This window comes from Rhincodon typus, chromosome 24 (genome assembly GCF_021869965.1).
Source record: "Rhincodon typus isolate 14 chromosome 24, sRhiTyp1.1, whole genome shotgun sequence".
Lineage (NCBI taxonomy): Eukaryota > Metazoa > Chordata > Chondrichthyes > Orectolobiformes > Rhincodontidae > Rhincodon > Rhincodon typus.
The window spans coordinates 25,548,946-25,563,013 of NC_063355.1; the positions used below are offsets into that span (position 1 = coordinate 25,548,946).

At 42.9% G+C, this 14,068-nt stretch overlaps 1 protein-coding gene across 1 annotated transcript in view; it reads left to right on the plus strand.

The window, feature by feature from the left end:
* Positions 1–14,068, plus strand: part of sec14l8 (SEC14-like lipid binding 8) — a 74,981-nt gene that overhangs the window by 28,513 nt on the left and 32,400 nt on the right. Inside the window, exons 6-8 of the mRNA XM_048611725.1 lie at positions 7,055–7,150; positions 9,264–9,324; positions 11,573–11,656. Coding sequence (XP_048467682.1) covers positions 7,055–7,150; positions 9,264–9,324; positions 11,573–11,656 — 241 coding nt within the window. The remainder of the gene's footprint in view (positions 1–7,054; positions 7,151–9,263; positions 9,325–11,572; positions 11,657–14,068) is intronic.

Consider the following 14,068-nt stretch of genomic DNA (forward strand, 5'->3'; position numbering starts at 1 on the left):
GTCACCCCTTAGTCTTTTAAAGGCTGGTGGATGCAACCCTTGCCTGTCCAGCTTTCCCTCATAAAAGTAAAGGGAGTTGGGTAACTGAGCTGCCAGCTTTGTAATGCAGAGTGATGCCAACATTGAGTGCTCAGTTCCTGTACAGGTAAAGTAACCATGAAAGCCCCTTCTCAATCTCACCCCTCACCTGAAGCTTGGTAACCCTCAGGTTTACTTCACCTGCTGGTGGGTTTCTTCCAAATGTGTGAGCAGCCTATAGTCCTCTGGGACACTGGTGACTTTTTTTCCATAAGACAACCCACCCATTCCAGATATTGGTTAGTGAACTTTCTATGAACCACTTCCAATACATTTGTATCCTTGCTTAACTAAGGAGATCAATACCGGACATAGCAATTAGATATGGGCTCACCCTGTATGACTGTAACATAATCTCCCAACTTTTGTATTTAATTTGATAACATTCTATTAGCTTTCCAAACTACTTGCTGTACCTGCATACTAGCTTTTTGTGATTCATGCACTAGGACACTCAGATCCCTATGCATCGCGGAGCTCTGCAATCTTTCACCATGTAGATAATCTGCCTTTTACTGTTCATGCTCCAATGAATAATTCTGCATTTTCTCATACTTGTTGTCTAATCTCACCTGAAAACTATTTAGACAACTCCAACCAGAATGTTTTGAATGAATTTCCCCAGGTGTCCCACAATACCAAAGTGATCAAATGAATATGAACACAAGCCGGTACGAATGCAAAGCAGTCCCAACTTTATTAGGAAGCAAGTTACAATAACCTTTAATACAAAACTTACTATCTCTAATCCTATTCGGCCCCTTAAGGTTACAATACTCCTGAGTCTCTTGTAGATTTTTGCAGGCAGTCTCTCTCTGGCTGTGTCTCTGTGTCTGCAAAGCTGCGTTCTTCCTCTGTCCCCTTGGATAGTAAGCTGGTCTCTGCCTTTTGCCATGCTGATCTCCTTGGAAGGCCTGAGACAATTCCAAAATCTTCCAAGAGAGAGGTCTGCAGGTGAACCCTGTTTTTATACCTTTTAGATGGTTTTCTGGAACTTTCTATAGTTTTGGCCCATCAGGGAGATACACTTAATAGTTTGAAACAAGAGTCAATCATTTAGATGGTATGCTGCTGTTAGCTTCTTTTTGTAGCAGGACTGGTGCCTTTCTGTCTGGCCTCTCCTTTGTTTAAGGGATAACTTGTTGGGGGAATGTCAGTCCAGAATAATATTATGCTAATATCATTAGCACCTGGCTGCTGTGTTTGCAGTATGTCTGGTGTGTGGGTTTTGTGATTTCAGAGTTTTACTTGTTAATTGTACCCAGCATCCCTCGCTGTTTGGCCAAGTTAGCAATCTATCTGTTTTAGCAGCCAGGAAGCTGCTACATTCTCCACTTGCCAGATCTTCATCCACTGAACCAATATATCTGTATCCCCTTGTAGCCTCCTTAAATCCTATTCACAACTATCTATTTTGTGTCATTAACATATTTAGCAACCATACCTTCAGTCCCTCCATCTAAGTTATTTATATAAATTATAAATAGTCAAGGCCCTAGCACTGATGCCTGTGGCGCACCACTCATTACGTTTTACCGAACCATAAAATTGCCCATTTAAAGCTATTCTCTACTTCCTGTTAGTTAGCCAATCTTCTATCCATGTCTACAATGATTACTCTTACAATTGTATTGTTATCAGGTTAAAATTCAAAATGCATCATTCTTTTTGATGTTTCCTTTTCAATTGCTGCAATAAAAAGTAGCAATGAAAAGGATTTCTAGATTGGAAATATCTTGGTACCTGAGAACCTGTTTTTGAAGGTAAGATTCAAAGAAATTAATGCCAGGAAGGTTTACTTATGAAAGTAGGTTGCAAAGACTTGGCTTGTAGTTCTTTGAGAATAAAAGATCAAGGAGTGATTAATTGAGATGTTAATGATAAAATGTTCTGTTAAAGTAAACAAAAGTCAAGGATATTGAGGCTTATGGAACCAAGATAGGTAAACGTGTTAAGATACAGGTCAACCATGACTGAATTCAATGGCAGAACAAGACCCAGGAACTTGAGTAGACTGATTCGGAGTTTATGATTCTATGACTGATGGTATGCAACAATTGTCTGTTCCAACCACAACTGGAATTTGCTTCACGCAAAATTGTGGAAGGAATGCAAATGCAATTTTTGGAAAATAATTGCTTCTTCCCTTAAGGGAGAGACTCAAGCAATTGTGTTGTTGTAGGGCTAACAACTCACAAATAGTTCAGGGTAGAAATTCCATTTTTTTGCGTGAGGTGCAGGTGGCAGATTGAAGTGAGTTGCCGGTACATGTTGCTCCTCAAGATACACCTTGGCAGTCCCTGCTGAAACAGTTTGACCTGCTTGTCTCACTAGTAGCTGAACAACTTTAGTGTTGACAGATACATTCCTGTTGAAGTTAGGAGCAAAACCACCTTTACTCAAATGTAACCTGCTCATCAGTCAAGTCAGAAAGATCTGATGCTTTGGCCCAAAACATAGACATTACTGGTGGTACGTCAATGATGACTTTATTTCCTGTTCTTGGTCACACACTGCTGTGGTCTCCACCTGAGAGACTGATAAACAATCTGTTTGTTGACTCCCAAAAATGGCAAGTTATCTCCTGCCAAAAGAGATGTTAAGTGCAAATTGGAGACAGTTTTCCATTGCATTCTTTGCATGCCTGTTGTCAGGATTCACCAAACCCCAACTCAACCTCTCTCACTACTTCATTAACAAGATAAAGATTTGACTTATCAGAACTGAAGCACAAACCTTTCTACCATTAGTTCATTGCAACTTAATTATAGATTGCAGTTTGAAATGCAATCCTGTAAAGGAATGTGACACGAGTTTTACTGTTAATTTCATTGTAACTGGGAAAATGAGACTACTTTATATTTTTCGTCCAATTGCATGCAAGTCTAATGATGTCTGGCGGCGATTTTAATTCAATGTTTGTTCTGGAGTTCAAACTGGAAAATATTGGTCCTGCATGTTGACAAGTAAAACCTCTAGAATAAAATCATAGAACATTTACAATACAGAGGGATGACATTCAGCTGGCCATGTCTTTGCTGGTTTTTTACAAGAATGACAAACAGGAGGCTGGAAGAACACAGCAAGCCAGGCTGCATCGAGAGGAAAGGAGCAGTCAATGTTTCGGGTATTACCCTTCTTCAGGACTGGATGTGGGGGTAGGGGGAGCTGCAGATAAAGAGGGGGGAGCAGAGGGGTGGAGGTAGAATGGTGGTGATCGGTGGACGCTGGTAGTAGGTATGACCTGGTTGGTCAATGGGAGGGATGAATCCAGTTGGTAGCTGGAAGGGAGGGTCAGAAGGTGGAATGGAAGGGAACAGGCAGGGCTGGAAGGGGAGCCTGGGAATGGGTGGCAAGGTTATTTGAAATTGGAGAACTCAGTGTTGAGTCCTCCAGGCTGTAGGGTGCCCAGGCAGAAGATAAGATGTTGTTCTTCAAATTTGCGTTCTGAGTTGCAGCAACACTGGAGAAGTCTGAGGACGGACATGTCAGTGGGGAGTGGGACAGGGAGATGTAATGGGCAGTGACCAGGAGGTTAGGCTGGCCGTTACGGGCCAGGCGAAGACGCTCAGCAAAACGGTCACCTAGTCTACGTTTGGTCTCACTGACGTAGAGAAGACCACATCAGGAGCAATAGACTAGGTTGGAGGAGATGCAGGTGAATCTTGGTCTCCCTTGGAAGGACTGTTTAGAGCCCTGGATGGAGGTGAGGGAGGTGGTGTGTGGGCAGGTGTTGCATCTTTTACGGTTACAGGGGAAGGTACCGGGCGGGTTGGAGTTGTTGGTGGGGAGGGTGGGGAGTGGTGAAGGGAATGGTCCTTGTGGAGGGCAGAGAGGGGTGGGGAGTGGAAGATGTTCAGGGTGGTGGGGTCTAATTGGAGTTGGCAGAAGTGTTTGAGGATGATACGTTGGATGCAGAAGCTTGTGAGGTGGAAAACCAGGTGGCAACTCTCTGACACCACATCCTACCTCCCCTTTGACCATGACCCCATCATGGCCTATCAAGCCACCGTCTCCCACACTGTCCATGACCACGTTGCTTCCAGTGACCTCCCCTCTATAGTCCCCCAGCCCCGCAATGCCCCGTTCTACTTGCTCCCCAAGATCCACAAGTCCAACTACCTCAGCCAACCCATCGTCTCCGCATGCTCCTGCCCCACCAAACCCATCTCTTCCTACCTCAACTCCATTCTCCTACCCCTTGGTCCAGACACTCCCCACTTACATCTGGGACATAAACCACGCCCTCCACCTCTTTGGTAACCTCCAGTTCCCTGGCCCCCAGTGCATCACCTTTACTACCAACGCCCATACCCCACAAGTACGGCCTGCAGGCCCTCAGTTTTTTTCCTCTCCCACAGACCTATCCAGTCCCACCCCAAACAATACCCTCCTCCGCCTCACCAACTTTTCCTTCAATTCTTCCCACTTTCTCCAGATCCGGGGGTTGCCGTATGCACTCGCATGGGTTGCCCCAGCTACACCTGCCTGTTTGTCGGTTGTGTTACACAGTCCCTCTTCAGTATGTACCCCAGTATTGTACCCCAACTCTTCCTCCGTTACATTGATGACTGCATCAGTGCTGCATCCTGCACCCTGGCTGAACAGGAGCAGTTCATCAATTTCGCCAACAACTTCCACCCTGCCCTCAAATTCACTCGGTCTATCTCAGACTCCTCCCTCCCCTTTCTTCACCTCTCCGTTTCCATTTCTGGCGACAGTTTACAGACCAATGTTTACTATAAACCCACAGGCTCCCAAAGCTACCTAGACTACACCTCCTCCCACCCTGTGTCCTGCAAAAACTCTATCCCATTTTCCCAATTCCTCCGTCTCTGTCACATCTGCTCTGATAAGAAGACATTCCACTCCCAAGCATCCCGATTTCCACCTTTTTCTAACAATGCTCTTTTCCCCCCTCTGTCATCCAGACAGCCCTCCACCGCGCCTCCTCCATTCCTAGCTCCACAGCTCTTAACCAACCCCCTTCAAACATAATAAAGACAGGGTCCCCCTTGTCCTCACTTTCCACCCAACCAGCCTCCGCACCAACGTATCATCCTCAAACACTTCTGCCAACTCCAATTAGACCCCACAATCCGGAACATGTTCCACAAGGACCATTCCCTTCACCACTCCTTAGTTTGCACCACACGCCCCACCAACCACTGCAACCTGCCCAGTATCTTCCCCTACAACCATAAAAGATGCAACACTTGTCCACACACCACCTCCCTCACCTCCATCCAGCGCCCTAAACAGTTCTTCCAATTGAGACCGAACTTGACCTGCAACTCCTCCAAATTAGTCTATTGTGTCCAGTCCTCCCGATGTGGTCTTCTCTACGTCAGTGAGACCAAACGTAGACCAGGTGACTGTTCTGCCGAGCGTCTTCGCCTGGCTCATAACGGCCAGCCTAACGTCCCAGTCACCACCCATTTCAACTCCCCGTCCCACTCCCCCTCCGACATGTCCGTCCTTGGCCTCCTCCAGTGTCACAGTGACTCAGAACGCAAATTTGAAGAACAACACCTTATCTTCTGCCTGGAGGACTCATCATTGAGTTCTCCAATTTCAAATAACTTTCCCTCCCAACCACCCTCCAGCTTCTCTTCCAGCTCCACCTGCTCCCTTCCATTCAACCTTCTGACCCTCCCTTCCAGCTACCAACTGGATTCATCCCTCCCATTGACCAACCAGGTCGTACTCACTACTAGTGTCCACCTATCATCACCATTCCACCTCCACCCCTCTCCCCCGCTCTCTTTATCTGCAGCTTCCCCTACTCCCACATCCAGTCCTGAAGAAGCATAATACCTGAAACATTGACTGCTCCTTTGCTCCAGATGCTGCCTGGCTTGCTGTGTTCTTCCAGCCTCCTGTTTGTCTACCTTGGATTCCAGCATCTGCAGTTATTGTTTGTCTCTTTACAAGAATGACTGCTATTTCCGCTCCCCTACCATTTCTTCAAAGCTCTGCAATTTTAAAAATTCTCTTCAGCATCTTATTCAATGAGCCTAAAATTTCTGGTGTTTAGATTAATAAGAGACAATCTCATTGAATTGCCTATATTATCAGAGAGCTTGAGAGAGTAGATGCTGAGAGAGACTCTCCACTTGTTGGAGTGTTTAGAACTACATGGGTCAGACATTTATGACTGACGTGATGGCAGATTTATTCACTCAGAGGGCAGTGAATCTTTGAAATTCTCTACCCCCGCCCCTGCTGTGTTGTGAATGCTCAGTCGTGGTGTTTATTCAAGAAAGAGTTTGTTGATTTTTGAGCAATTAGGGAAGCAAGCAATATAGTTGTAGAGCGGTCAAGTGGAGTTGAGGTTAAAAGTCAACTATGACCTTATTGAATGATGGGCCATGTTCATTGGAACTCTGCTCCTACCTCTTAGTTATTTTTCTCTTCAATCACTTTGCACTTGGGCAGGTCAGCAACAACACTGAATACCAATAAAATCTCATGATGAGCCTTGGTGTTTTCTGGTTTAATGGTGATTTCCGCTTTTCTATAATTTCAGCAAAGCTGGGTTTACACATTATAGGGAACACAGTCAGCATTGCAGATACACAGACTGTCAATGTACATTAAAACATGTTACAAGCTGATATAGTGAAAAAAGAAAGGAAGGACAAAAAATAGGAGCAGGAAACAACTCATTGTTTAAGGCACTTTATAGCCTTTTCATCAGTGTGTACAGGCAAGCAGCTCTTTTCTAATCTTCTGCGCTGGCTTCCTTAGTATCAGCTTAACGTACATCAGATTGTGATTTTGATGCATGAGATATGTCTTAACTCAATGACATTAGAAATTGTCTTTTCATTTAAAGGCTGATGCTAAACTGAAAAATGTAAAAATAAAACAAATTCTGAACTCAAATTATACATTTAACTGCAGCACCGAAAGAAATCATAGTAGGGTATAAAATGACTTGGTTGACTGTAACTAAATATTTCTCTTTTTACAGCATAATAAACACATTGAGGCAATCACAATGATCTATGATTGTGAGAATCTAGGAATGAAACATTTATGGAAACCTGCAGTTGAACTGTATGGAGAGGTAAGGCAGACCAGGTTCAGGATTTACAGAAATCTTTTATAAAGAATGATAGTTTCTGCAGAGTGATGACAAGGCATTCATTTAGTATTAGGTTTCAGGTCATTTGTTACTACAAACTATAATGGACAGAATTTTCCCAGGTCCATGGTGCTGGACTTACAGGAAGGGGATCAGGAAAATAGTGGGAAGCAGATGCACATTCCTGTTGCTGGGGAGTTTTCCCAGGGTTGGGAAGTGAATGCAGTTTGGTTGCCTCTATCATGGAGGAAGGCAGCACATTAACCAATTTGGGGTCCTAATTAGTGTGGTTTCAGAGAACCGACCGCCACTTTACCCAGTAGTGGAGTAGCCCCTTGTGGACATAACCAGTTTAATAGAGGAAGCTGCCCTGTGGCAGTCTGTGATGGGAGTGGGGAGCTGGAAGCAGTGTCAAGAGCTCCACTCCTGAGAGGAGGGGCCACGTGCACCAAAGGTTGCTCCTTGTCCGATAAATTCCAGTCGATGTGTTTACCCACCAATCCAGTGGGCTGCCCTCTTATATATTATTGTTTTTACAGTGCAGCCACCTCCATCACCCTATGGGGCTGTTGAAGCTCCAGAACTTCCAGACCTCTGATTGGGCTCTTCGGGAGCCTGGACAACAAGGGAAGAGGCAGCCAATGAGGAGGCTACCCCGGGGGAATAAAGCTGATCATGCCTGGCTTCTGGCAAATGCAGGCTTGGGACCTCCATTTGGTCCTGATGTTAGGGTCTCAAAGCCCAGGAGAAAATCCTGCCCAATAGAATTAGGAGTTTTTTGATTAAGTGCTGTAATCCAATTGAGGATTCCATAAATTTCTATACATCGAGATAGGCGGGGATGATTGTTAAAAGGGGAGATGGTGATGTACTGGTATTGTCACTAGACCAGTAAACATGATCAGCATCTAGAGTCATGGGTTCAAGTCACACCAAGACAACTGGTGACATTTGAATTCAATTAGTGAATCTGGAATGTCAGTAACAGTCACCATGACAACTATCATTGATTTTTTAAAATAAAATCTCAATGGTTTACTAATGTCCTTCCGTTTTAGGGAAGGAAATTTGCCATTCTTACCTGATCTGGCCTACCTGTGACTTCAGACCCACAAGCTGGATACTGCCCTCTGAAATGGCCCACCAAACCATTTAGCTTTAGGGCAATTAGGGATGGGCAACAAATGATACCTGGACTCCAAGGGTTAAGGCATGAGCAGAGATTACGCAAGTTAGGCCTGTTTCTCTAGAATTAAGAAGGTTAAGAGATGATCTGATTGAAGTCTTCAAGATATTAACAGGAAAAGGCAAAGTAGATAAAGATAAACTATTCCCACTGGTTGGGGATTCTAGAACTAGAGGGTATCATTTGAGAATTAGGGCCAGACTGTTCAGGAAAGATGTTTGAAAACACTTCTATACAAAACAGGGTGTTAGATGTTTGGAACTCACTTCCACAAATGGCAGTGGATGCAGGATCCGTTATTAATTATAGATCTGAAATAGATTTTTTTTTTAAGTAACGGTGTCAAAGAATATGGGGTAAAGGAAGGTGTGTGGAGTTAGGCCATAGATCATCCATGATCTCATTGAATGGTGGAACAGACTCGAGGGGCTGAATGACCTACTCCTGATCCTGTTCCTAAATTCAGGCCTTGCCAGTGACGCCCACATCCAATGAGAATAAAGAGCAAATAATTGTAATCTAATTAAGTGGATTTGATAAGGTAATAAATGCTGTTGATCAATACTTATTATCTGAATCTTGAACTGAGATTACAAACAAATTATTAAGGTTTGATCTTAATATCTCCTGTTTGAATTGGATTCTGTTTTCAGTAAGAAGCTGTGTCATCGATGGCCTTCAGTGTGCAGATCTTAACCAGCGGGCAGCTTTATGTTTCACCTCTCTCCTGTGTTGAAATAAGTGGCTGACCATACAGTTACTGCTGGCATAATAAAAACAACCTATAATTAATTCCTAGGAAACTAGGCCTAATGTAGAATATGAGGCAATAGTGAATGGGCTGGACTTCTAACCTTTCAGACATTAACTGAAACTTATCCACCATCTTAAATGTCATTGCTTAACCAGGTGCTTACCATGTTTGAGGATAACTACCCTGAGGGTTTAAAGACATTGTTTGTTATCAAAGGTAGGAATCTTTGGTTAATACCCAATTCTAAATATATGGAGAATGATTAATTGTCTGTAGAACATTTAAAAATATTCTGAGTTTGTTATCTAGCCAAGGCCAGGAAAGAAATTTGAGTGTTCCATCGAAAATGCATGGTTCTTCATTGAATGTCAGGCAGGCTCCATGGTAGCATCTCTTGTCTCCCCCCAGCAACTTACATTTATGTGCTATCTTTAATGTAGTAAGATTTCCCAAGGCTCCAAGAATGTAAACCCATAATTTAGGCTAATATTGTAACAGCACTGAGAGAATTGTCCAGTGTTGGAGATTTAACCAGGCAATCCTATCAGTTTAGATGGATTTTAAAGTCCTTTTGGGAATGGGGTAGGTATTCTCATAACGTCTTGGCTGACGCTCATTTCTCAACCATAACAGTTTTTCTGGTCATTTAAGGAGCCTAGCCATGTGCAAATTGGCTACAAAACAATAGTAATTCACACTTCTAAAGTATTTTATAGGCTCTGGTTTGTTTTGGAGGATGTGAAAGGCATGATATAAATGTACGTTATGCCATGACATGCTTGCTTACATTAGCCTTGGATAAATTATTGATGAATTATCGCAATTTAATTTGTGTTTTCATGTAAGCCTTCTCATTATAGTGGTAACAAATCTACAAAGAGCGTTGCATACCAACAAAGGAAGCAGAATTGGACTGTTTATTAGAGCATCCATCTCCTCCTGGCCACAGTTGAAAACAGAAACTTACCTGGGCCTTTTCTGGCCACAAATTCTGCAGTTAATCATAGAATCCCTACAGTGTGGAAACAGACCAATTGGCCCAACAAGTCCACACTGCCCTTCCAAAGAACATCCCATCCAGACCCATTCCCCTACCCTTTTCCCTGTAACCCTGCATTTCCCGTGGCTAATCCACACAACTTGCACATCCCTGGACACTACAGGCAATTTAGCATGGCCAGTCCAGCTAATCTGCACAGCTTTGGACTGTGGGAGGAAACCGGAGCACCCGGCAGAAACCCACGCAGACATAGGGAGAATGTGCAAACTCCACGCAGACTGTCACCCGAGGGTGGAATCAAACCTGGGTCCCTGGCGCTGTGAGGCAGCAGTGCTAACCAGTGAGCCACTGTGCTGCCCAAAATCACATGCACACCAGAATGATATTATCAATCCACAGTAATGCCAATCCCACTGTCCCTCAGTACTGAGATTAAATTTTAAAAGAGAAATTTAGTAGGAAGCTCATGAGGTATTCACTATAGGTTGGCAGTTGGTTTATAAATGCCATTGGTGGCTTTTAAGCTCTAACAGGTCACAGCATTTGAAACTGCTTTGTAAAAAGCTTTCAAAAAATCCTACCACAGTCAATCTTAACTGAAACAGTTACCTGCTTATGCCATGAAACCTAGCCCTCATGCCCTAGCTTAATGCATTTTGGATTTTTACAACCAGAGGCGAGTAAACTTTTCCAGTCAACATGTGTGCATGAATTCCCACCCTTCAATTTGACTGAGAAATTAATTATCTAGCAAATATTTGTCCAAAATTAGCATATCAGAGGCTGGGCATTTGCATCTGTACACAGGACACGAAACAATTAATGCATGTCAAGGACAAGAAAGCTATTGTTGAAATGTCATGTGTGTCTCAAACAGTTCTGGATGGTGCAGGATGTTGCCAAAATCAACTTTAATTCTAGCCCTGCTTAATTGTCACTGGATGGCCTAATTTAAAATTGGGGCTAGTGACTAAGCTCACATGGGAAAAGACCACTTTGGAAAAGTACAGAGGGCAGTTGATATTAATGGGACCAATAAGAAAATAGCATACAATGACAAAGTGGTGATAAAAATCACTAGGTTGTGGTAAAAATCCAGCTGGTTCAAAAATATTTTCAGGCAAGAAATCTGGCCATCCTCATGCAGTCTGGCTTGTATGTGACTCCAGATCCACAGGTTAACTCTTAATAGCCCTAGGGATAGTCTAACAAGGCATTAAGTTGTATCTGAGATGCTGGGTTCCTTCCTATTTTCTCAAAGGCAAGTGGAAATGGACAATAATGTGCGACTTAAAAGTGACACCCAAAACTGTGAATGAAAAAGACCAGTGTCTTCGGGAGAGGAGGGCAATAAATTGTTTTACTGGTTTCAACTTCTGCTTCTCATCTGTGTCTATGAGAATGATAAATGGAATTCTCAATGTACCAGTTCTTTGATTACTGATGTATTTGTCAATTTTACAGCACCAAAGATTTTCCCTGTGGCCTACAACCTCATAAAACATTTCCTTAGTGAAGACACACGGAAGAAAATTCAAGTATTGAAAAGTAAGTTCCTTCTCAGCTGTTATTATAGCTCGATGAAGAGCAGACCTTTCTGTTCTATTTTGAATTAAAAAAAGACCAGCAGACTGCAGAAAGTGGTACTGTTCCTGTCGGATTAAAAGCTGTGTTTTTATTGTGATATGCTCAATGAGAATGACCTTGAGGTTTTGTGTGTGTTTGCGTAATTTTGTTTACATGAGAGTTTTAAGCTGAAGTTCCAATTTTAGCTTTATTATACAGTTTTTTTTCAATTAATTCATGAAGCATGGGTGTAGCTGACAAAGGTCATTATTTATCGTCAGTTCCTAACTGTCTTCAATAAGGTGTTGGAGAGCCACTTTCTTGAATTACTGCAGTTGAGGAAGTGTAGACACATTCATAAAGCTGTTCAGGAGTTAACTCTAGGGATTTGATCAGATAGGAAGGATGTTGTGAAACTTGAAAGGGTTCAGAAAAGATTTACAAGGATGTTGCCAGGATTGGGAGGATTTGAGCTGTAGGGAGAGACTGAATAGTCTGGAGCCAGTTTCCCTGAAATGCTGGAGGCTGAGGGGTGACCTTATAAGAGGTTTATGAAATCATGAGGGGCATGGAAAGGGTAAATAGGCAAGGTTTTTTGCTTTGGGTGGAGCAGTCCAAAACTAGAGGGCAAAGGTTTAAGATGAGAGGGGAAAGATTTAAAAGGGACCTAAGGGGCAACTTTTTCATGCAAAGGGTGGTGTGCACATGGAGCGAGCTGCCAGAAGAAGTGGTGGAGGCTGGTACAATTACAAAATTTAAAAAACCTCTGGATAGATATATAAATAGGAAGGGGTTAGAGGGATATGGGCCAAATACTGGCAAATGGGGCTAGATTTATTTAGGATATCTGGTTGGCATGGACGAGTTGGACCAGAGGGTCTGTTTCCATGGTATACATCTCTGTGACTCTGATTCTGTGGGTGGCAATGTACTTTGAACTGTGCTTTGAAATGTACTTTCAAGTGGTGGGGTTTCCATGCATCTGCTGCCCTGCCCTGCTAAAGTGGTGGAGGTTGTGGGTTTGGAAGATGGTGTTACAGGAGGGTTGATTGAGTTGTTGCAGTGCATTTTGTAGATTATACGTAGACAGTGCTGCCACCGTCTACCTGAGATGAAGGGAGTGAATGTCGGATGTGATGGATGGGCCAGTGGTCAAGCAGGCTGCTTTGTTCTGGATGATGTTGAACTTCTTGAGTGTTGTTGGTGCTGCATTCATCCAGGTAAGTGGGGAATATTCCAAGGCACTTCTGTCTTATGCCTTGTAGATTGTGCACAAGCTTTGGAGAGTCAGGAGGTGATTCACGTATTGCAGAATTCCCAGCCTCTGACTTGCTTTGCTAACCATAGGATTTAAATGGCTAGTCCAGTTAACTTTCAGATCTGTAAGGATTCTCAGCATTTTGAATGTGGGAGATTTGACGAAAGCAATGTCACTGAACCTAAAATGGAGATGATTAGTTTCTTTCACATTGAAGATGACCATTGCCTGACAATTATGTGGTACAGATGTTCTCTGCCACCTGTCAATCCAAGCCTGATGCTGAGAGGTTTTGTTGCTAGCAGCATGTGTTGCTGCATGATGCATAAATGAATGGTTAGTTATGTTATCGAGGGATGGCCATATTGAATTAAGTGAGGAAATAGTTTTGTTTATAATTATAAGCTAAGCAACAGATACTGAGCTTTATCATACGTAGTCATTATGGCTGGAGGATTGGTTAATCATATATCCAGCAGGTTTGCTGCAGCAGCAGTAACTAGATTGTTTGTAATGTATGATTACCAGACACATTACTTTCTTTTACTCACAAGATATCTTTAACTGGGTCTTAAAATATAGAAGTATTCTGAAATAAATTGTGTAGTTAAGAATGTGCATATTAATATTCTATTGTATGGATAGGATGGAAGCCATAATACAAGATAATGTAAATATACACATAGAGAAAAATAATTTAATACTAGACAGTCAACATGGCTTTGTCAAGGACAGATCATGTCTGACTAATTTGATTGAGTTCATTGATGAGGTAACACAGTCAGTTGTTGAGGGCCACTACTGTGGATGTTGTATACTTAGACTTTCAGAATTGATACAGTGGCTTATGACAGGTTTGTTAGCAAATTAGAGATGTTTGTGGTTGTTGGCTTGCCCATCTACACCTACCTTCTGTTTCCTACCTCTTAGCCAACTTCTAATCCATGCTGCCAAGGACCATCAGTCACAAACATTTCTGTAAGGTTCTTGTGAAGAATTGTAGCTCGGCTTGTGGACGAAGTTGTTGGCTTGCTCGCTGAGCAGGCTGGTTATCGTACAGACATTTCATCACCATGCTAGGTAACATCATCAGTGCAGCCTCCGATGAAGCGATGTTGTTCTACTCCGCTTGGTAT